Raw genomic sequence first — 23187 nt, 5'->3', positions numbered from 1 at the left:
TGGGCTGCAGAATGGATGTTGTGTTAGCAGACCTGAAAACAACATCTATCCCATTGTTCATTTCCATCAGAGCTCTTGGGTGACCAGGTGCATTGTCAATGAGCAGTAATCTTTTTTTCTGAGCAGTAGGTCTCAACACTGGGCTTAAAATATTCAGTAAACCATGTTGTAAAGAGATGCACTGTCATCCAGGCTTTGTTGTTCCATTCATAGAGCTCAGGGTGAGTCGATTTAGCCTAAGTCTTAAAGGCCATAGAATTTTCAGAATGGTAACTGAGCACTGGCTTCAACTTAAAGTCACCAGCTGCCTTAGCCCCTAACAAGAGAATCAGCCCGTCTTTTGGAGTTTTGAGCCAGGCATCGACTCCTCCTCTCTAGCTGTGAAAGTTCTAGATGACATCTCCTTCCAGTATAAGGCTGTTTTGCCTATGTTGAAAATCTGTTTACTGTAGCCACCTTCATGAATGATCTTAGCTAGGTCTTCTGGATAACTTGCTGGAGCTTCTACACCAGCACTTGCTGCTTCACCTTGTACTTCTATGTTTTGGAGACAGTTTCTTCCTTTAAACTTCATGAACCAACCTCTGCTAACTTCAGACTTTTCTTCTGCATCTCCCTCACCTCTCTCAGCCTTCATAAAACAAAAAAGAGTTAAGGCCTTGTTCTGGATTAGGCTTTGGCCTAAGGGAATGTTTTGGGTGGTTTGATCCTCTGTCCAGACCACTAAAACTTTCTCCATATCAGCGGTAAGGCTGTTTTGCTTTCTTCTCATTCATGTGTTCACTGGAGTAGCACTTTGAGTTTCCTTGAAGAACTTTTCCTTTGCATTCACAACTTTACTAACTGGTGTAAGTGCCTAGCTTTCAACCTACCTCGACTTTCCACATGCCTTCCTTGCTAAGCTTAACCATTTCTAGCTTTTGATTTGAAGTGAGAGATCTGCAACTCTTCCTTTCACTTGAACACTTAGAGGCCATTATAGGGTTATTAATTGGCTTAATTTCAATATTATTATGTCTTAGGGAAAAGGGAAGCCTGAGGAGAGGGAGAGAGATGGGAGAACAGCCTGTCGGTTTGATCAGTCAGAACACAAACAACATTTATCGATTAAATTTGTCATCTCATATGGACTCTGTTCATGGTGCCCCAAAACAATTAACAATGGTAACATCAAAGATCACTAGTCCCAGATCACTACAATAAATAAATAATAATGAAAAAGTTGGGAATATTATGAGAATTACCAAATTATGACACAGGGGCATAAATTGAGCAAATGCTGTTGGAAAAATGACACCCATAGACTTGCTCAACATAGAGTTGCCACAAACCTTCAATTTGTAAAATATACAATAAAGTGAAGTGAAATAAAATGAGGTGTGCCTGTATCAAACTTGTTTAATCAGTCTGACTGATTACAAAAGTGCACACACTTCTGAAGGGAAATCAGCAACATCCCCTGCAATCAACTCCTGAAAATCAGACTGAAAATCAGATAATCAGCAACAGCTTCCATCCAGTGAACAGATGTCTGAGAGTCAGCCAGTGAGCAACAGTCTTACTCTGGTAAACCTGCTTCCATAGCTAAAGCCAATACTACAGATTCTAAACTCCACACTTTTCCAAAACCCTTTGTAAGTTCTCTGCTTATAAACTGTGTCTTATAGGCTCAGCCCTCCCTTGCCTTAGCAAGAAATACATTCAGTTTATTATTTTAGATATTGAGTGATAGACTCTTTATTAGTATTTATGATCACCTATAATTACATGATATTTTTGTTCCCTGTTGGTTTATTATCTATCTGCATTAGGATGCAAGCTCTAAGAGGGGAGGTACTTTGTTGCTTTGTTCACTGCTCCAACTTATTGACGACATAGGTGCCTAGCACATAATATGAAATGTACAAGTATTTGTCGAATGCATCTTTAGAGTAGGAATAATGGCCACTTAGCATAATATCCCCACTGCTAATACAGTGCCTAGTACACAGAAGTAATTCCATAAAGTATTATTTAGATGAATGAATGAATTCATTGTCCATGCAGGTTTCAAAATATTTGTTAGGGATATCTTAAAGTAAACCAGAGATTACTCAGATCTCTGTGGGTCCATATGGTTCTCATAAACTCATCTCTCTCTCCAGAGATACACTAGATGAAAAGATGCCCACCTGGCTATTTGACATTTCCTTTTGGAAGACTTAGAGGCATTATTGGTTTAATGTGTTTAAAACGGAACCCACACTCTTTCTTTACCACCAAACCAGATCCTCTTCTAATGTTCTCTCTGTCACTAAATGTTATAGGCCAGGAATCCCCTTTCTCCCTTGAACGTCCATTTTCAACCCAGCATCGAGTAAGGGTGATTTTACCTCCCAAATATATCTTGAATCTGCTGACTTCTCTCCCTTTACATGAGCATCACGTTAATCAGAGCTACCATTAGCTGTCGTCTAAACTACTTTAGTAACACTAATTGGTCCATGAGCACCTTCTCGAGGCCTCTCACCAATCTAACCTTTCATCAGTCAACTCTCTCCTTATAAACTTTTATCAGATGGTTTGCTAATAGAACAGAGTTTAAAATCTTCAACATGGCCTCCAGACTCCATTCATTCTCATCTTGTACCACATTCCTCTTCATTGTCTGAACTTGCGTCACTGGCTTTCTTTACGTCACTTGAGATTATCATGTCCTCCTTTTCCTCCATCAGAAAGCTTTGCAAATGTTAGTACCTCAGCCTAAAACATTCTTCCTCCTGCTCTGACTTATTCTACACATATTAAATCCACCATCATTCCCTCACTCCCTGACCAAGTCACATACCCCTACCTTACTGAGAACCTTGTCTATCTCCTGTAAACACTTCTCATGTTGAAAATCTAAGTTCTGTTTGTGTCATTATTGGATTAATAGCCATCTCTTTAACTAAACTGTAAGCTTCATGGGGCGGGGGCACTCTATTTTGGGCATATAGGAGGGAGTCAAGAAGTATTTATTAAATTAATGAAAAAATGAATGAAAGGAAAGAATTTGAATCTGGTCAAGACTTTCCCAGCATATTTCAGAGTAAACAGGGTTGGAACCTGTGTTCTGAGAGTATAGTGGGCCAAGGAAAGGCAGTGAGGAAAAATGTCATTCTAGAGCTGCTTTCTTTTCATTGAAATTTTCACTGAAAAGCAAGAGTCTCCCTAGTTTTTTGTGGGCTCATGTTTGGTGGTAAAGACAAAAGTGGTGCATAGAAGACATTCAAAGATCAATTTCATCTTTAACAAAGAAGGAGAGAAAGGATGGGTCCTAATCTGTTGGAGTGAGCAAATACTGTAGCAGGTTTTCATTTAATACGGCCAACTTTAAAATGAGTGTTATATTCTAAGAAGGATTTTGATTCCTGGGGAGTCTCCATTAGATGTAGGTATTAAGTAGCTGTTTTCACTAGTTTTAGGGTTCATTTAAATATTTTAAAAATCCAAAACATTGTCATATTAAAAGGCAGTATTTACAAATGGTGTTTTCTTTCTCCAATTCTTGCCTCCCTGTGAAAGTCTCAACCACTGCTGTGCTGCTGTTGTAACATCAGTTACAAAAATCTTTCATTTTGGAAATCAAAGTGAAGGACAAGAAAAAGCCCTGAAAGCAGGATCATCTTTAGGGAGAACATTTGGGACATGGAGGGCAGGGTAGCATGGGGAAAGAGAGGTTGCCAGGCAGCCTTCCACATACTGCCTGATTTTTCTTTGTTTTACTTCGTTTTGTTACCCCACCAGAAAGTCACAGCAAACATAGTGTCTGGCATGTTTGTGTAACTCTAAAGTAGAGTCTACATGCTGCTTTGCTTAAAACAAATTTGTTTCCTCATTTTGAAAAGGGAGAGGACTATTGTCATTCATAAAAAAAGATTTTCCTTTTGAATGGACTTTGGAAGTGTGTGGACAACTAGACATAGTAATCTGGAGGACTATGAAAACATTAAAATGGAAGGCGTTAATTGATTGAATTGGCTGTGTTTCCTGACATCTGTATTTGCCTCATGTGTTAAGGCTTTGTTTCTTTTTGTTTGCTTGTTTTTAAGGCCTGGAGTTGTCTATTTTTTAGAGCCTCAGATCCCTTTTTTGACTGAACTTCTACTGCGAATAGATAAAATTCCTGCTCTATACCACTGCTTTATTGATACTAACTTAGAAGTCTATTAATATGCTTATTTAAATCCCTAGCATGGGTATGTATTTAAAACATGCTTTGATTTGTAAATATTATCTTTTTTATGGAATGTAACTGTGCCTTTTGCCACTAGAACAAATTGATTTCATCTATCTTCCGTCTCACCTTTAAACGTGTTATTTACCCAACTTTTAGCTTTTCCAACATAACGTAAAAATGTCTCACTACAATAAGAAGATTAATAAACAAAGCAAAAAAGTCTATTTATGAAAAAATACTTTAGAAATCCAGTCCTTTTGATTAGTAACCAGCCCTAGTACCAGAAAAACTTCAAAGTGCTCTCTAAACATTGAATTTTCATCAGTGATGCTGCAAGCCTTAGCTCTCATCTTTCATGCTTACCATGCAATAACTTCAAAAGGATAAAAAGAAAGAATGGTAATCTCTCCAAGCGACACTCTGCTAAGGCCAGTCATCTTGTCTTTAGCTATCATGCATTCACAACCAGATAATTGCTTCATTACATTATGCTTTAATAAATATAATAATTAACATTTTGTTACCAAAAAAAGCCAATACTCAAGCCATTCAGAAATGAAATCCAGAGCCCAGGGGATTTCTAGAAGAAAATGAAAAAGAATTAGCATCAAATATAGACCTCTTCAAAGGGAAAGAGATCATTTAAACTTGTCTTTTACTTACTGAAATCTGTTCTGCATATTTTATTGTTTTTGTCATCTTGCTTGTTATAATCCAGCTAGCGAATGTTCAAAGAACATAAAATCCTACAAATAAATAAATGGAATATGAGTGAATTTACAAAAAGGCAACAAGAGTCTCACATGTAAGCTTTGATTACATAAAGCAATTATGTTTCCCAGTGGTGCTCCAGGAACATGTGATTTATCAGTAGGAGAGAAATCAAAGTTTTTCACTTCATGACACTTAGATGTCTAATTTACAGAGTACAAGTAACTTGGAAACCTTATCTGAATCAACATGGTATCACCAGTCAAATTTGGGGTGATCAAGACTTTTTAGAATTAGATTGTAGGGCAGTCTGGGTCAGCGTGGGAAGTTGTAATAGACTCTGACCTTTAAACAAGAGGTAGACATATCATTATGGACTTTGTGGTCAGTAACTCGGCAGTCATCTGAGGAAGTATACCAGAGGGAACTTAGGCGGGGAGGGGTCAGAGTTGTGTGTTGTGTAGTGGTAGCCTCGAACAAGAAGAGACCAATAATAAGATTACACTTGTGAATTTTGCTGTTTGGATCGGAGAATATCCTCACACCAACAGCTTTCTAAAGATCTCTCACCACAAGGTAATAAAATGGAGACAGCAATAAAGACAATTCTTGGTGACAAATTATCTTAAAAGCTATATGGTCCAAAAAAGTGCAAATATTTTATGATATTATGGTAAAAAGGAAAGGAAAAGCAATGGATAGGAGCTGTCTGATAGTCTCAGTGAGTGTGTTTCTCCCTCAGACACTGGAGTTAAAAAGTTATCCTTTCAGATTATTTGGATGTTATCTAGATCAGTACTTCTTCAGTTTATAGGCATAGGGAATTGTTGACAGTGCATTTTTGCCATCAGCTTGTTACATAAAATAGGTCAGTAGGGCAGATTAAAGATAATCTATTTTTAATATAAATATTAAGTAAGGGGCTTAAACAGGCCAAATTAAGGTTTTGGGAAAAGGGCATGTGTGTGTGTGTGCACGCGTGCGCACCTTTATGTGCATGCACGCACATGATCGCTGGCATGTTTGGTGTCGAAATGCAGAAATCATCAAAAAATAGAAGGGGTGAGCAGGAAGTGGCAAATTAAAAGCCTTACCAAACAGGTAAGGAGAGTGGGAAATTGAAAAAGTATTAGGTGACAGGCAAAATTGACTGGACTTGGTTAGATCTGTAGATGAAAACGGGAATTGAGTGTAAGTGATGACTTAGTAAGTATAGAAACCTAGCTCTCTACGTATTAATTCTACGTCTACCAATGATAGGGAATGAATAAGTTAAAATAGTTTCTCTAAGCTGCTGGAGAAAAAAATCCTAATATATATATATGGTTTTTTGTTTGTTTTTTTGGCTGCATTGGGTCTTCATTGCTGTGCACGGGTTTTTTTCTAGTTGCAGCAAGCGGGGTCTACTCTTCGTTGTGGAGCACGGGCTCTAGGTGCCCGGGCTTCAACGTTTGTGGCTCATGCGGGGGCTCAGTAGTTGTGGTTCGCGGGCGGTAGAGTGCAGGCTCAGTAGCTGTGGTGCACCAGCTTACTTGCTTCGCGGCATGTGGGATCTTCCCGGACCAGGGATCAAACCTGTGTCCCCTGCATTGGCAGGTGCATTCTTAACCACTGTGCCACTAGGGAAGTCCCCTAATATATATTTTTAATTAAACTCTAAGTATCCATCAGTGATGTCACCGGGGAATTATTTTTAGTTAATATAATTCCCAAGTGTCTCTAGAAGAGACTAAGTAAATAGGACCATTTTTTTTTCCCCACAGCAGCACACGTTAATATCACCATAAGATTAGGATCCTAAAACCCTGAAGAATAACAAAATATGAGAGGAAGAATGTAGGTTTATTTTATAATTCCATGAGCTTTTGTGAATGCACTGAAGATGGTAAGCAATGAGGGAGATATCAGAAGGAAAGTCAGGAAAACCAGCCCAAAGGCCAATACCTTTGGCACTGGTATTACTTGACTTCTGTTCTCCTATCACCAATCTAGAAGAAAATGTTTTTTAATGAAATTGGAAGTTGACAAGAAAGGACAAAGACATCTTATCTTTGTACTAATAGAAACTGATACATCTTAACTCATCTCTGCCTAATCATGTATCTATGTACATATTGGAAGGGCAAGAAAACAGTACTTTTCACATTCTGAATATCACCTAACTCCTTGGTAAGCTCTTAAGCAGTCCTGAACTTTACACAGGATAAATAATATGATATTTAAGTTTAAATATTTTTCAGTGAAAGTGAAAATAAGCCAAAAGTCTAAATTAAAGTTGAAAGAGAAGGATAACTCATGTTTCGAGAAATGATGTGTAGGATGTTGACGGGGTATCAATCCTCGAGGAAGAGGGGGTATGAGGGCCACTGGAGGAGACCTGCCTAATAGAAATGCAGGCTTGTACATTCTGACTTCTGAAGAATGTTGGCCCCAAACTAACCTTCTATGATTAAACTTACTCTTTGGAGTAAATGCTGTGTAAAACGGGATTGGCTCTATAATAATCAACAAGGGAAAAGGAAAGAAATAAATCACCTTTACTCTTTAAGACTGCACTTACAAAGAGAAAACAAGCACCAATCATGGCTGCTTTGACTGTCACATCTAGATCTGCAGGAACGTGAATTCCAAAGTTGTCAGCATTGGTGAAGACATCGTTTACGAATCCTGACCAGTACTTTGAAATCTTCCCAATTGTAAGCTTTTCGTTAATGGTCTTCACCTTTGAGAAGAAAATAAGAAGTTGTAAATTTGAAGGTGATACAGATGGTTTTACATTTCTTCATATATTTACTTCATGAGAGATAGGAATTATTTTATTCATCATCTTTAAATGACAATTCGATGGTACTCATTCCTTTATATAAGCATAGGTTTGTAGATTTAACTTTCCAGTTTACTCTTCTGGAATTTTGCTTTTCTGACATTTTTTAATCCATTGTAATTCATTTATTTATTTTTTTTCTTTTTGTTTTTGTATGCAGATTGAGAATTTAATAGCCTCAAGTAATTGAGGACAGGCTACCACAAGATGGCAGCAGGTACATAGTCTCAATTATATGGTCTAACCATGATTCCTTTACCTGAAGTCCAGATTTTAAATCTGAATTCTTCATCAAAAAAGAAAAATATGTGAAATATTTTAGAAGAAATTTTTTAGAAAAAAATAATTTCTAAGTACAATTTATAACCTTTTAATTTTTATTGCTAAGATTTTATAATTCCTAATATGTTTAAATATTATCAGTCATTGCTCAATTTCATTTTTATATTATACTCAGATATTTACTAGGTCATTCCTTTATAACTAACCCTAAGTCCTATTTTTCATTCGAAAAATTCTCTGGGCTAATGTACCACACAGGAAATTCAGACTAATTTGACATCAAAAGTCTATAGTTCTTTTCAGCTAGAAGGAATCTACAGTTAAACTTTATCCACTATTCATTTGCTTGCCCTGTTTCTCATTCAAAGGCTGAAAGTGATTCAGTATAAACTTTCACTTTCTGTATGGGAGTAGAGGATAGAAAATAGAGAAAGTTACTTAGGCCATGTCTATACCATGAATAATGAAACTCTTAAGCTCTCCTCAATCATAGGGCATATTTTTATCCTTTACTCTTAGGAAAGTTATACCAAGTCTTTTTGGCGTGGGCTGGAGTTATGACAGCTCATTTTGCAAAATGTACATTGTATTCTAGGTGAATAATGTTCCCTGAAATCCTGCAACCTTAATGTCCTATGTGGGATATACATGAATGAATGGAGTGAAATGAAATGAAATGAAAAAGAAATACATACTCTAAATTATACTATATCCTCTAGGAAAATCTGTTAAGATAGTTCACATTCTTACACATTGAATTTGCAAGTAATTAGTGTTTTTTAACATTCAATTTACACAAATATGTTTACATGAGAATAGATTGTTTTACAAAATGAAGTTAGCAAGTCTTATGAGCATAGCTTTTGAATTAATGGTATTTTAATGGAGTGTGCTCTTGAGATCAGGACTGGATATGTTACCACCAGGGATGTAGGAAAGAAGATGTAATTTTGGTGATTCTGAACTAAATATATTTGCTTTATACCATAGGCACTATATTCCACATAAATCAAATTTTTGTAGTATGTTTTAAAAAAATTCTTGAACTTACTATCTCTGGAATTATGAGTTATTATTGGCATGTACAATATTACTTGTTACATTATTTCACAAATACATAATTTTCTAAATTTATTTCAGAGATGTTTCATGATTTGAACATTTTAAAAATTGAATTATGTTGCAAAAAATCAGGACCTAAGTGAAAACGGTCCTTCATTTTGTCAATCATACCTCAAAATCCACATCGCCAAAACAGCCACATGTTGCACAAGGACCAACAATTTTCAAAATATCTTCTTTGTCTGCGTTTTGGATTGCGAATTTAGGCAGAAAGGGGTCCCACTTCTGTGCAACATAACCAACTATAGTACCAGGAGGGGCTTGGATTTCTAACTGTAAGAAGAGATAATAAAATAAGATTTCCTAAAGTTGTTGTATTTTAATTTTACTATAATGTCAGCTTACTTCTAAACAGTATATAAAAGCTTCTAAATATCTGCTTCTATCTTATACTGGTTTTTTTTTTTTTATAATTTATAGAAACAAAGAAATTCACTATATAGATATGTGTTCTGCATTATGCGCTAAACGTCCATGTCTTTGATCTTCCTTCCCTAAGGAGAACCTATCCCAAAGCTGTTTTCTGACCCTGGGACACTGGCTTCTTTGCCATTTTGTTCCAAGTACAGTAATTGATCAAGCATTGAAGATGTTTCCATCCCCTCTCAGTTGTGGCCACAACACACATCTATTTTTAAGTGTCACTTACTGATTATTATGGACTTTTTTCTCTTTGGATTGCCAACTTCTAGCTTCTCTGTGCTCAGTTAAAAACAAATGCTTCTTGCAGAGTTACACACCAATTTGATTTGTTTCATTTTGTCCAAAGTGTTAAAGACTAGCACTTGCATTTTCAGGGCTGACTTTAGTATTTTACTCCATCATCCTTTATTCCCCTGATTTCTTTATTGTCCATAATATTCTATTTCAACATATTTATGTAACCAAATCAAATACTTTGTAAAATAAGCTGGAAGTGGGTGAAGATGATGAACATTGTTTGCTTTTAGATCAAACCAGCGCTCATCATCTGATCTCCTTTTGTCTTTCCTTATTTGTTAAGTTCATAGTCTTATGTGCATGTCTGTAGTGTTTTCAGATGGACAAATGTGGTTTCAACAAGTCTTCTTAGAATTATACAGATTTGTTCTAGGATAACTTTTAAAGTAACTGATGTGATTTTAACCAAATTAAAAAACATATTAATCAGTATTAGGATGCATCTTATGGTTAAGTTATATGACATGGAGCTACTTTGAAATAAAACATCAATTATCAGAAATTTTCAAATGGGCATATATTCTGGATTATACTAAGTTTAGCATCTGGGGGCATATTAGATCTTGAATATCCCCAGTAAAAGTATAAAAATTCTTGGGCTCTGTATATAAGTACCTTAGCAATCCTATCACTTAGCCAGGTAATTGCCTATAAATGGAGAATTAGCTTCAATATATATTGTGAGAAACTTCTCTAATTAAGGAGAGTTCCATATTACTATTTATTTCCCTTTGTGCTAAGTAGACTATTTATACATAGGTCCTCAATAGAGAAGCTTGGGCTTGAATAAAGACACCTGGATCAAGTTCCATTTATTGTATCTTCTAGATGTGTGATCATAGGTAAGCCACCTCCGCTCTCTAAGTCCCAGTTTCCTCAATTGCAAAATGTAGAGAGTAAAATCTATTCCTTCTAACTTATAGAGGTGTTATGATATCAAAAACATCAAAGTAAGTATATTTTCCATATCAACTTAGCTGCATCATGTCAATGAAAGTTATTACTATAGATCTATTCGTGATGAAAATCTATTATATATTAAAAATATAAGAATCAGATGATTCCCTCTAGAACAAGAACATAGTCTTTGCTAAACCTTGAAGTCTGTCATAAATGGGTCAATGGAACCTGAGATTCTGTACTAAAAATAATACCTACCCAAGAGAATACTTTAGAAGAGTTTAGTATCACTCAGCACTCCCTGAACTTTGCACCAATAAGAGAAGAAAAAGGGTAGATTTGCTTAATGGTGGAACTTATAGCTATTACAATTACGTGGCTAATACAGAGATTCAGGAGGATGTGTCTCATTTACATGATGCATGAGCTGTCGTTACCGATTAACATCACAGAAGCCACTATAGTTTTTGGTTGGAAAGGAAAAAAAATTTAGTGAATCACCAAATCCTCAAGCTGTTCTGATCCTAAAGGAGCAACATTCTAATTCAACCAATTGAAAGGTTAATTGCCCCATATCTCCAGATGAATGCCATTTATTTAAGAAATAATTGCTGATCTTTCCAAACATGGAAAAATACAAGCACACCCAGAGCCAAAGACTAACCTCTTGTAGGTAGCAAGGGCACCAGCAGCTGTTACACCTCAAGGGCCTGTTGACTGTAATCACCTCTCGACCGGAGTTATCGGTGATCTTCAGAGTGCAAGATCTCAGTGTGGAACAGAAGGTACGATTGAAGCAGATGCTTTCCTCCACTGCAAAGTAAATTCTTTGTCCCAAGCTGTTTTTAATCTCATATTTGTTGGAGGTCTCAGTGCCAAGTATCACTAATGGAGCAAAAAAAATAATTATCAAAATCATGCTTATTGCTTACTATCAGAACTTTATATGAGTAAAAATTGTTGTGTTATTAAAAGAAAACAGAGTGTGTGATCAGTTATTAAGTATATGGTATCTTATTCAGACAAATCTACTTCCGTGCTCGAAATTTTGAGGATTTAGGCATAGAAATCAAAGTAAACTCTGAGAACAAAGTTGTGCAATTACTAAATTTTGATTACAGATATATGACCTACTTGGACACATATAGTACCACTTTTCAACTAGGGAAGCAACGTTGTAAAGAAGAATCAAATACTCAGATAATAATTCTATCACTGTTATGGAATTTACTGGGACAACTCACACTGATAGTAATGATTTTGTCTAAAATCTCTATCTGCTATTATATCTACAGCTGCATGCTATCTATTACAATTTTGACATATCTTAGTTAAGGACAAAAATACTTGATTAATTTGAATTCAGTTAGTCATCATTGTAAATTTGTGTATTGTTAAATGATTTGCCTATTTGACGAATCACTGACACTATGATAAAACATATTTTGTTTTGATGATTTTTTGTTATTTAGTCTCAACCTTGATTTCCATGTCTGAAATTACAGCATTAAGAAAATTTAAACTATTAGCAGCCATGGAAATGACCAATAGTTTTTATTACTTTAAGATTAAAAATAATATTAGATTCCTAATGACAATATCATCAAAGACTTGGGGAGTTTTATGCTTTTATATTTATCTATATCAGACTAATAATTTTACTTTCAATATTTATTTTAAAAAATAAGCCTCGTGCTCTTTTTAATCTATCTTAAACATTTAACTTTATCATTTTAAAATATTTAGATGTAAAGAAACTTCTGAAACTTAAAACATTTCAACAGTTTTAATAATTACAGAATATAATATACTTACTTCCAAGAAGCTCCACCTGCTGGTGTATAATTATCAGGTCTAACTGTTAAAAGACGACATAAAGGAAATAAAAAGTATTACATCACAGGTCTTTGAAAACCTTTGCAGCTATTACTATTAACCTGTTTACTAGACTACCTGAAATTAGATGATTTTCATGTTCTCTGTGAGGGAAATGGTTGAAAACAGCTCACATTTTATAGTGAAAAAGAAGTTAACATGGTTTTTATTCAAGTAAAATTTAAAAATTACAAGAACCCTGAAAATTTCAAGGCAGAATTGCCCAGGATAACATTAGCAACTGTGATTAGCTCTGTGTTTTTTTCTGTGGTAATCAGATAAAAGTGTAGCTCTTGGAAACAATATCTTTGAGAATATTTTTAAACAATCTGAATAAGAATGCCTATAAGGTTTTAAACCTCTCTCTCTCTCTTTCTCTCTCTTTTTAAAAGAAATGAACCAAAATGAAACAAAACAGTAATGACCTGCATGCATGGCCTCTCCACTCAGCCCTATAACTCTACTTTCACTCTGTCATGCAGTAACTCATTCCTCACAGTGATGAAACGTCTTTGTTAAAGCTGAAAAAAGCTATTCTTTAAAATTTTCTCATTCACATCTTCCTTTGAACTAGGGGAAGAAAACCCAGAAATCCTGCTGATGCCAGCAAAGTACCAATTTAAGCAGAAAAGAGTTAAGCCTCTAAATGCATGACACATTAAAACTTGCCTCTGTAATTAGAAATGAAGTTAATTTACAGAGATAAAGTATCCACAGTTGAGGAGTGACTTATTAAACAGAATACAGTACAAACTGCTTTTTAAAGGAAATATTTAAAATATGTTCTTAGAGTAAATTTTATTTGTGTATGTTTTCATTTTGATATTCAATACTTGAAGATTCACTAAGGTAAAATCACTGAGTGCAATGCTGATTATTACTTTTTTAAATGCTTCATTTTCTATCTTGCCTTAAAATTTTCTTCACTTTATTCTCCCTTCACATTAATATACTCACTGATAACTTTTAAATGAAAGTAATCGATACTAACAGTTGGAATTGATTGGGCATCACAAACGCAGAAAATATGATATTACCTTATTTCCTTCACTCTCCTTGTATATCCTGAGGTGGAGGTAAAAACTAATATCATTTCTTCTATTTAAGTCTTATTATTGATAAAAGTACATGTGACCTCCATTTTAAGATTCACAAAAATATTTTTTCCAAAACTTATGATTTAAGATATTCTAAAACATATTTTAACAACTATGACAAAGTTTTTAAAAAAAATTTGAATCGGTCTTTGTTGTGTAGTATTGTTAGTTCTGTTCTCCTCTTTTGAGGAAAATGGAGAGTTGAGGAAAGAGAAGGGGTAAGCTTCAAAAGGACATGCACGATTATTAAGCAGTGGATCTATGTAGGAGTAACTTAGAGATAGAGAAGGAGTATGGGGGCAGAAGTTAAGTTTGAGTTTAGGAGCTTTGACTATTTGTGTCATGGATCAAGTTTTCAGCCTTGAAATTTAAAGACTATTGGTTGAAAAGGGAAGTTGCACCTCTCTAATACCTAATAATAGCAGTTGTTTATTTAATGACTACCATGAGGTAGTCACTGTGCCAGATTTTTTGACATAGTGTCTGATTTAATCCTCACACACATCAGAGAGCTAGATATCATTACATTTTACATGTGAGGAAACAATCCCAGAGAGAGAAAGTAGTTTGCTCAACGTCACAGAGCATGTATCAATAAGTGGTTAGACTGGGATTTGAACCCAGGCAGTAATGCCGCTGATTTTGACGTGCTCTTTACTCTGCTGTACCACATCACTAAACTAATCTTAGGAACTGGGAGAAACAATTCTTAAGTGATGCTATGGGACTTCTGAGTACCTTTCCTCCCTATTTACTCTTATACTCACCCGTCCTCTGTAATAACATTTGACTTAATCTACCTCTGTGGGCAAACGTCCTGGATTTGAGGGTCTTGGTTTTGGTTGTTCTTGTAGTTTCCTTTAAATCGCCCCAGGCCACTTATAAACCATGGTCCAAAAGAGCCCTTTTCATCTTTTGCTATTAATTGATGAACTAGGAATTGTTGGAAAGTCTAAAGAGATTGTGTCATGTATTCGGGTGTCAGGGCAAGTAAAGGACTCCTGAAGTATGAAAGGTATAGAATGGAAACCTAATTATAGCCTTGGATATGTAACTAAGAATCAATTCTTATGTATAATTTATCAGGTTTACAGGTATCATTGATTCCATTTAATACATGTAGCAAAATAAATGTGATCTTTACATGTGTCCTTGTAGACTTTGATTCACTACTCTTAGCTATAGGTGACTAAATTATAAATAGTTATCCTTTGACGCTTATAGGATATAATGTTATTGACTATTATGAACATGTTAATCCATCTGGAAAGAGAATGTATTGGTTTTATTCTTAAGTTTAACCTACATGAACAACATATATATATACATGTCTAGACATACAAGTATGTGCATGTACATATGTATGTATACACACACACACACACACACACACACACACACCCCGCTTGGGAGTTTATTTTCAAATTATTAATGGAAACATGATTTTCAGTAGTAGTCATTGGATAGTCTTGATTAAAGGAGAATAGATGATTTTTTTTTAATTTTACTTTGAGTTTTTTACCTTAGAAGGATTTTTATTAAATATTTTCCTGTTTGTTTATTGAAGCATGTACTATTTTCAAATGTTCATAGTTTTATTTAACCTTATGGTTTTAGATAAAAGTTAACTCATAAAATTCTTTATATATATGTTTCTTAACAAACTAGTAGTATTAAACTTTCAAAATGTGCATTCATCCTTTTCTATACGCACCACTTTAAAGCAAATTAGTGTTCTTTTAGTATAAAGATTATAAATTTTCTTTCCCTTTGAAGTAAAATATCCACCAATTTGTGGCATGTTTTTGTTTTCTGAAAAAGATTACCAAAGGTGTACGTTTGGAAAATTGACTTCATTTTAGAACTGCAGCCAACGGGTTCATATCTCTATCAAATATGAAAAAAGTGTATTCATGTCAAGCATCTGGCTCCGGGTGTGTCATCATTCATGGATGGAAGAAGACTATGTGATGACCATATGTGATCATCAAACCTCAGCCCTCTGGCACTGGTATATCACTTTTATACTCGGCGAAACTTTGTCTGACAACATTCCCAAACAGCTTGCAGCAGTTAATCAACTCTAGTCAGCTATTACAGCTGATCCTTCCTGCAGATGGAAGATGGTAGGTTAGCCTTTCCAGCTCTTTTACATATCTCCCTGAGCTCTCCAGTCTCTAAAGTACATTTGTCTGCCAGTGGGTTTCTGGAGAAGGCATCTGCAATTATAAACATTTTCCCGGGAACATATGCTGCGTGCAGCTTAAACCCTATCAGGCATAACAGAAATCTCTTGCACCTTAAGGGAATTAACACAGAGATTTGATTTTGATAAAGGAGATAGACTTTATAGTTTGAAAGAGTGCCAAACAAGCTGAAAATTGCAGCAGATGTGCTGACATCTCAATATTAGTGTAAGTGTATTTCTAATCTTTTGTAGGATAAATACAAAAGCAACAATAATATACATAAATATCAATTGCTATTTATGTGCCATAGAATTCAGGTGATAATATTTCTTGATTGATTTATTATAAGGCTTGAATCATCGCTTACCCTCCAATGACTAGAACAGTGGCTATACCTAATGATAATATGATCTTTCAAGCAAATTGGCCTGGAGATGCAAGAGCATCAGAAGACAATGCTGACTTGATAGGCTGATTTTCTCTTGGATTTCCATCCACCTTTTTGAGATTCAGTTGAAGATGTTGAGCTCTCAGCTCATTGCAGAAGTCTCTCCTGAGTACTTTGATCTTTAACAACGTTTCTCTTCTCTGTACACCTGCGCAAATTAAAATTGTGTGCTTATCTGGCTCTAGTACCCAGCCTTGCATTTTTTGTCATCATTTTTTGTCTTTGCCAATGAGGTTGCAGAACGTTTGGGTGAGAGGGACTAGGTTTTATACCATTAATGTGCCTTGATTAAGACAGGTACTCAATGTCATTAATTAAATAGCTGTAGGTGACTAGACATATTAGACAGTTTCTCCAGGCCAAATGTGCTGACACCTTGAGCAATGAGCAGTAAAATGATAAGTGTGCTAAACAGCTCAATCGAAAATGTTTAGTGTTCTTCCTCTGACAATTAAATAAGGAAATTAGAAGTGACCATAAAAGAAAAATGTTGCTTCCCAAATAACAGAAATAAATAAAAGACAGATTTTATAATTTCATGATTTATAATGCTTTTCTCACTTCAGTAAGTTATTTGTTGAAGTTCTTCAGCCTTGATTGAAAGGCAAGAAATCAAGTTTATATTCATTTTAAGGGCAAACACTTAGTAGAAATAGATAAAAGCACCTGGCTTAAATATTCTAGACCAGGAGGGAGACTCCCTGGTGGAGGGGGACCCCGCTGCCACACTTGGTTCCCTGGATTGGAAGGTGAGATGTGAAGGTCGTGGTCTGGGTCTGAAGCTCCCGGAAGAAAACCAGGCAGACTTCTGCTTCTTTGGTTCTGTGCATCTGCAAGAGAATGACCATCCCAGTCCGTATTTAAATATAGGCCATTTTATTTAGTTTGTCTTACAATATTTGCTTCCTCTTAATTCAGAGGGTAGAGTATCTCCCACAGTAGCCTCTCACTGCAGTGCCCTTTCCTTCATTTTTCCTACTCACTGTCAGTGCCACTTGACCCCGAAGCCAGAGATAAAGGACTGTGGAAGACTACCAGAGGTAGTTGTGAGAAAAGTTGGATAATTTGGGCAAAATAAATGATTTTAGAAAGTATATTTTTTGAAGGCAAGTGAAACTTCTATTCAAAGAGCTAAAAGATTATACACTGCAAAAAGAAAATCAATGGCAAAAGAAACTAGATGTTCTCTACTCATAAAAGGATAACCTTAGACATAGGTTTTAAATCATAACTATGACTTTCAAGCATATTCTCCCTTCCTCAAATATTATGAAGGTGCCTCATAATTTCCAAGGATATTTTGTCTCTTTTTATCAATCATACTGCTATGGCTAGATGTAATTCAGGGCCCTTATACTTTAGCCTGCACCAGAACCAGCTGGGGGGCTTATTAAAACACCCATTGCTGGGCCACACTCCAGACTTTCTAATTCTGTGGTTGGAGTGGGTGTGGAGCTTGAGAATTTTGCAGTTCTAACTAGTTCCCAGGTAAACTAATGCTGCTGGTCTGACGATATATACTTTGAGAACAAATGGGAATATTTGTAACTAATTTATGAGCTTCTTAAGGGCAGTGTAATATTTAATTTAGCTTTGATTTCTCAGTGTTTGGTATAAAAGCATCCGAAAAAATTTTGACAGTATGAATCCCTTTGTAGCTCACAAATTACAAATGATAAAAGAATTACAGAGTTCTAAAATGTTTGGCTTTGATTTTTTAATCACCTGTTTATATTATATTATATTATTGCCAGGTAAAATTGTTACTATTTCAATTATCTCTTCGATTGAAATTCGGAGATTTGCTATTTATACTGCCTTAGTCTGGAGCCTAATATTATGCATAAGACATGTACGTGGTGCATGCAAAATTCTTCTTCTTCGTTAAAAATATACTTTATTTCCTTTCTACTATTATTTTTCCCTTTTCTTCTCACATGAGTGCCATTTGGCGGTCTCCCTCATTAGATACCATTACTTCTTTCAAAGACTATCAGTGTTTTTACTTCTCATCTTTATTAAGCCAAATTGTCAGAGTTCTCACATGTGCATTCATTTCGTTTACACTTTGCTGTCTTAGCTTGAGTGTAGGTATGGAGCAAGCAAGGTTCATGACGGGTGTTTTCAAATATCAGAGAAGCCATTATGAAGAAAAGTAATTTAGACTATTTTAAAAACCTATGGGGCTTCCCTGGTGGCGCAGTGGTTGAGAGTCTGCCTGCCGATGCAGGGGACATGGGTTCGTGCCCTGGTCCGGGAAGATCCCACATGCCGCGGAGCAGCTAGGCCCGTGAGCCGTGGCCGCTGAGCCTGTGTGTCCGGAGCCTGTGCTCCGCAGCGGGAGAGGCCACAGCAGTGAGAGGCCCGCATACCGCAAACAAACAAACAAACAAACAAAAACGATGAATGGGAAGGACAAGGAGACTGGCTCTGGATTAATATGAGGAAGAAATTTATAACAGATGCACAAAGATTTGGATAAGCACTCATTGTACATATACTAAAATTGGAGTGACAGCTATATAATTCACAGTAGATGAGAATGGTCTCTCTTCAGCACTGATACCCAGGTCCATGTAATATGTGTGTGTGAAGCGGGAGGAGGTATTCTTCTGAATCTTTTAAACCTCTACAAAATAAATCTGAAGAAAGGACTGATTTTCCTTTGGAGATTATAAATTCCTCTTCATTCATTGCTTCTCAAGCACAGCCTGGGTGAGCATCTGAGAGGGATTAAAAAAGCCCAAGCAAACCTGGTGAAGGAACACAGGCACCTAAGGAGTGGTCCTTTGGACACTGACATAAACTGTTTCTAGTAACAATTGGCTCATTAAAGTCATGTGTACATTTGGTGTTAATGAGGGACATTAATTGCCAAATGATTCATTTATTCATTTAACAATAAGGTTGTGGGAAGAGACCAATATGGATTTCTAAGATTATACTGGTCTGTGACATTTAGAATTTGGACACGCTTTAGGGGTAGGAATGAATGGAAGCAAACTTGTCATTTGGCCCCATGAAAAGAGAGCTCCACACTGATAATATTATAACAATTTGCTTCCCCAAAGGCCCCCATCCTGAACTTCTCTCAGATTTGGGGCAGACACAAAGGATATAGACTTTAGAATTCCTCTTGCTCTTACCCCTTCTCGAGAGCTACTAACTGAGTAAACTGAGAGGAAGACTAGGTAACACCATGTCAAATCTGGGAGAGGAGCAAATGGCCCCTACTGCAATAACAGCTAGAAAATAATAAAAGGCAACAAACATCCTTTCTTTGGCATTAGTGCCAAAAACACTGTTGTCATTGACTTTCAGAGAAGCAGAGACAAAATTGTGATCTGGGGAAAACTAGTTCATAATGATAAAATTCAGAATAGTGGTTCATCTTGGGAGTGGAGGTGCATGGCTATTGACCAGAAAGGGAACTTTACGAGGTGCCAGAAATGTTCTGTATCTTGATCTTGGTGGTGGTTACACAAGTGCATCCTGATTTTTAAAAATCATGGAGCTTAAGTTTGGTGCCTTTATGCACTTAACTGTACACATGTTATCCTTCAATTAAAAAAAATGTGTAGGGATTAATTTCCAATAATAGCTGACAGAAGACTATTAGATTCTCTCTCATTGCCAATTTTATTGTTGAAAAGATTAGCAAATTACTCCAATTGTATCTTGTAAACTATTTTGCTGTGACAAAACGTGGTAGATTCTTGAGTGTCTGGCAAGTGGCTCCACATTTCTGACCCAGGTCTTTAGGTCCTTAGATGTCATGGCATTAAGAGATGTTAATGCACTGGGGCCCAGAGCAGATCATGTCCAAAGTCTTTACTGGGGAGTAGAGGCTCAGTTAGAGACTGCTGGGATCACCATTCTGAGATCACTTGCTTTCTCTTCTGGGATTTCAGCTCACATTGGAGCAGCACAGCCTCTGAAGACCTAAACTGAAGCTTCTGTTCAGTTTAGATCATCCTGGAAACTCCTGTTTTTCTCAAACTTAAAGTCTGAGACCAACCTGTTCTTAAATTGTGTTTATTTATACTAAACCAGGGGACTCCAGACCACACAAATATTTCCTCAGTTCTAATGGCATCCAGTATCCAGACTGTCATTTGATTTAGTGGTGCTGATTGACCTTCCTACAAAATGTGTGAAATGTCTAATTAGCCTGTATTCCCTGGAAAAATGCTAATTGCCAATACAGTTTCATGGGCCAGAAAACATCATGACATTATAAATAATGTTTTTAAATATATTTGAATAAAACTCCACAAAAATATTTTAGGTAAATGATGATAAACCAACTTGCCCCCTAAAACCAGATTTCTAATTCAAAAGGAAACTTCATTTTTCACTTCTTTTAAGTAGTATAGGGTCTCTCACAGATTTTTTACCCACTTCATCTGTTAAATATTTTGAGTGAGATGGAGCAAGAGTGTTAGTTTTCTACTGTAAGTTTTGCCTCTAAGTTTAGTCTTGAGCCCCTATCATTACTGAACATCACTGCTTTTTTGGTAGATTAATCATATTTTGATCATAATATTGCTTTCTAGTCACAAGTTTCTTCAGAGACTCAGACCACCAAATGAAGAAGGAACTCCTTTGAATTTCTATCTGGCTTTGAATTTCTATCTACTCTTTTAAAAATGTATAACTAGCTTATAAATATTTCACATACTCTGCAACTCTTTACCTTACAGGCTGCAGTTGTTGCTGTAACTCTTACTTGATAAAGTGATGAAGTGTTTTGGACTAAGTCTTAGTGTCAGTCTTAAATGAAAGAAAGAACTTGCCAAGATTTTTTTTGGCTGTCTTCAAATATAAAAATGAAGTACACATGTATTAAAATTCATAATTTTGATGTTTCACGTCTATATTTTACAATTTGTTTGAGCTTTCCCAGTGATACTCAGGGACTGGTGTATGCTACATGTTGACAAAAAGTGAAAAGATTACTTCCTTTGTTCCAAATTAAATATCATCCAAAGTCTATTTTGATAAAGGAAGCAAATAAGCATACATGTTTCTCTGAATGGATCATTAATTTAATTTAGGATATTTTAAATTGTGAACTCTATTATCCTATTTGTAATTAGGTTAAAAGGTTTCCACTAATTATACTAATCATAATTCTTCACTTTCATTATAGCCTAGAGTTTAATGGTTTCTTCTGATAATGGAATGAAAACACATTATAATTTCATTTTTATATCATTTCACAAATATTTTTTGTGAGATTGCAACCCATTACCTAAAACAAGCACATCCCTTGTCTTCTGAGAAGTTCTTTAAGTGAGACAACACTAATGATATTTGCAGTTTTAGGGATTTGAGGAAAACTTACCAGTTCCCCCTCCCAAAGTCTTTAATCTGCTTGCTTAGTTTCTGTTTGCTTTTTAGATATAATTTACCATCAAAGAAATTTTGAAAGATTTTTGCTTCATAGTTCAGAAATCTTTACTTCTAGTCCATTAAATTTACTAGGATTTCCTGAAAACACATGTTTAATTCTCTATAAGAAATGGCTGTATCACATATTTTAAACAACAAATGGGAAATTTTTAAATATTGAACTGTACTTTAACACTTTTTAACTTATGTGTGAAAAGTTTTCTACAAATCCCTTGAAACTGGGAATATCAACTTGTCTTTGTGTTTGGCATTAAATATTCCCATTCTAAATTTTATTCTGCAGCTTTTCACATCAAGTCACTAGGTTTATATTTATGATAACAAAAACACTGTTTGCATCTTAACTTTTACATTCTATCAGATAGAGGGTTTTTTTAAAAATGTAATGCAACATGCTCCTTGGAGTTCAAAGTTAAAAATTCCAACGTTGAAAAGCACTAAATGACAGGTTTTAAAGTATCAATCTCACCGATTGTAACACCCTTAGAACTGTGTATTTTCAGTCATAATATAAGGAAAAATTTATTAGCTGCCTATATTTACTCTTACCTTTAGAGGCCATGAATATGCTGAGTCAGTTCTTCAAAGGCATGCAGGTTAAAAGAAAAGGCTCCTCTTGCAGCAAAGAGAGAAACACAGCAGGCATAAAACTTCAGAGGGTATCTGTATACTTCTTGTCAGCTTACAAATACCGGAGGAACGGAGAGCCTTGCTGTTTCCAGAGTGCTGTATTTTATCATTTTGAACAACAGGGGGAGACAAAGCTATCATCAAAAGTAAACACTATTCAGAAACCATCATCCTACTTGGTGGCTGAAGGACCAATTTCAAAATAATAAAAACCAGGAAGGAAAATATACAACATACAACATTCATTTTTATGGGCCTTATTTCCACTTAGTGTTTAAAAATTACTTCTTGGAATATATATTTTTGCCCTCACTACTATAATAGAAATATTCTACTTTTCTAATTTCTAGAAATCTCCTGTACCAGAGTCTGTGATAAAACATTCTTATCACATGTAAGTTTCTGACAGTTATAAATAATTTTTTTTAAATTTTGAAAATGTTTGAACGGCAATATTTTTATGTTTACTCTGGATTTCTCCCCACTTTCCTCTCCCCGTAACAAGGATTATTTCCTACTTTTTACATACATAAATGAATATTTATTTTTAGTTGAATTTGATTAATCAGGAATTTGAAAATAGAAACCTTCAATAATCTCATAGAGTTAAATGAAACATACAGGTAATATTTAACTGCATTGCACACTGAGGGGAAACAAAAAAGCACTGTAAACTTGACTAGACAGTTCATATTTCTAAATGACCATGGAGATTTTGCTCACCAAGTCAGTTGCCCTGGATGGCGTGATTTGCAAAGGTTGAACTTGTAGGA

The 23187-nt window shown here is 35.5% G+C and overlaps 1 protein-coding gene across 1 annotated transcript; it reads right to left on the bottom strand.

Moving 5' to 3' along the window:
* Positions 1-4674: 4674 nt before the first annotated feature.
* Positions 4675-22474, bottom strand: PLSCR5 (phospholipid scramblase family member 5). Its single transcript, XM_004278202.2, has 8 exons — positions 22334-22474; positions 17036-17199; positions 12576-12618; positions 11425-11645; positions 9252-9413; positions 7473-7634; positions 4865-4947; positions 4675-4781 (listed from the first exon to the last, which is right to left on the bottom strand). The coding sequence occupies exons 1-7, from the start codon at positions 22344-22346 to the stop codon at positions 4909-4911; spliced, it is 804 nt and encodes a 267-aa protein (XP_004278250.1). The 5' UTR covers positions 22347-22474; the 3' UTR covers positions 4675-4781; positions 4865-4908.
* Between the last annotated feature and the right edge of the window lie 713 nt (positions 22475-23187).

Source organism: Orcinus orca, chromosome 5 (genome assembly GCF_937001465.1).
Source record: "Orcinus orca chromosome 5, mOrcOrc1.1, whole genome shotgun sequence".
NCBI lineage: Eukaryota > Metazoa > Chordata > Mammalia > Artiodactyla > Delphinidae > Orcinus > Orcinus orca.
Note: the sequence above shows the minus strand (reverse complement) of the source record. Positions and strands in the feature narration are given on the sequence as shown.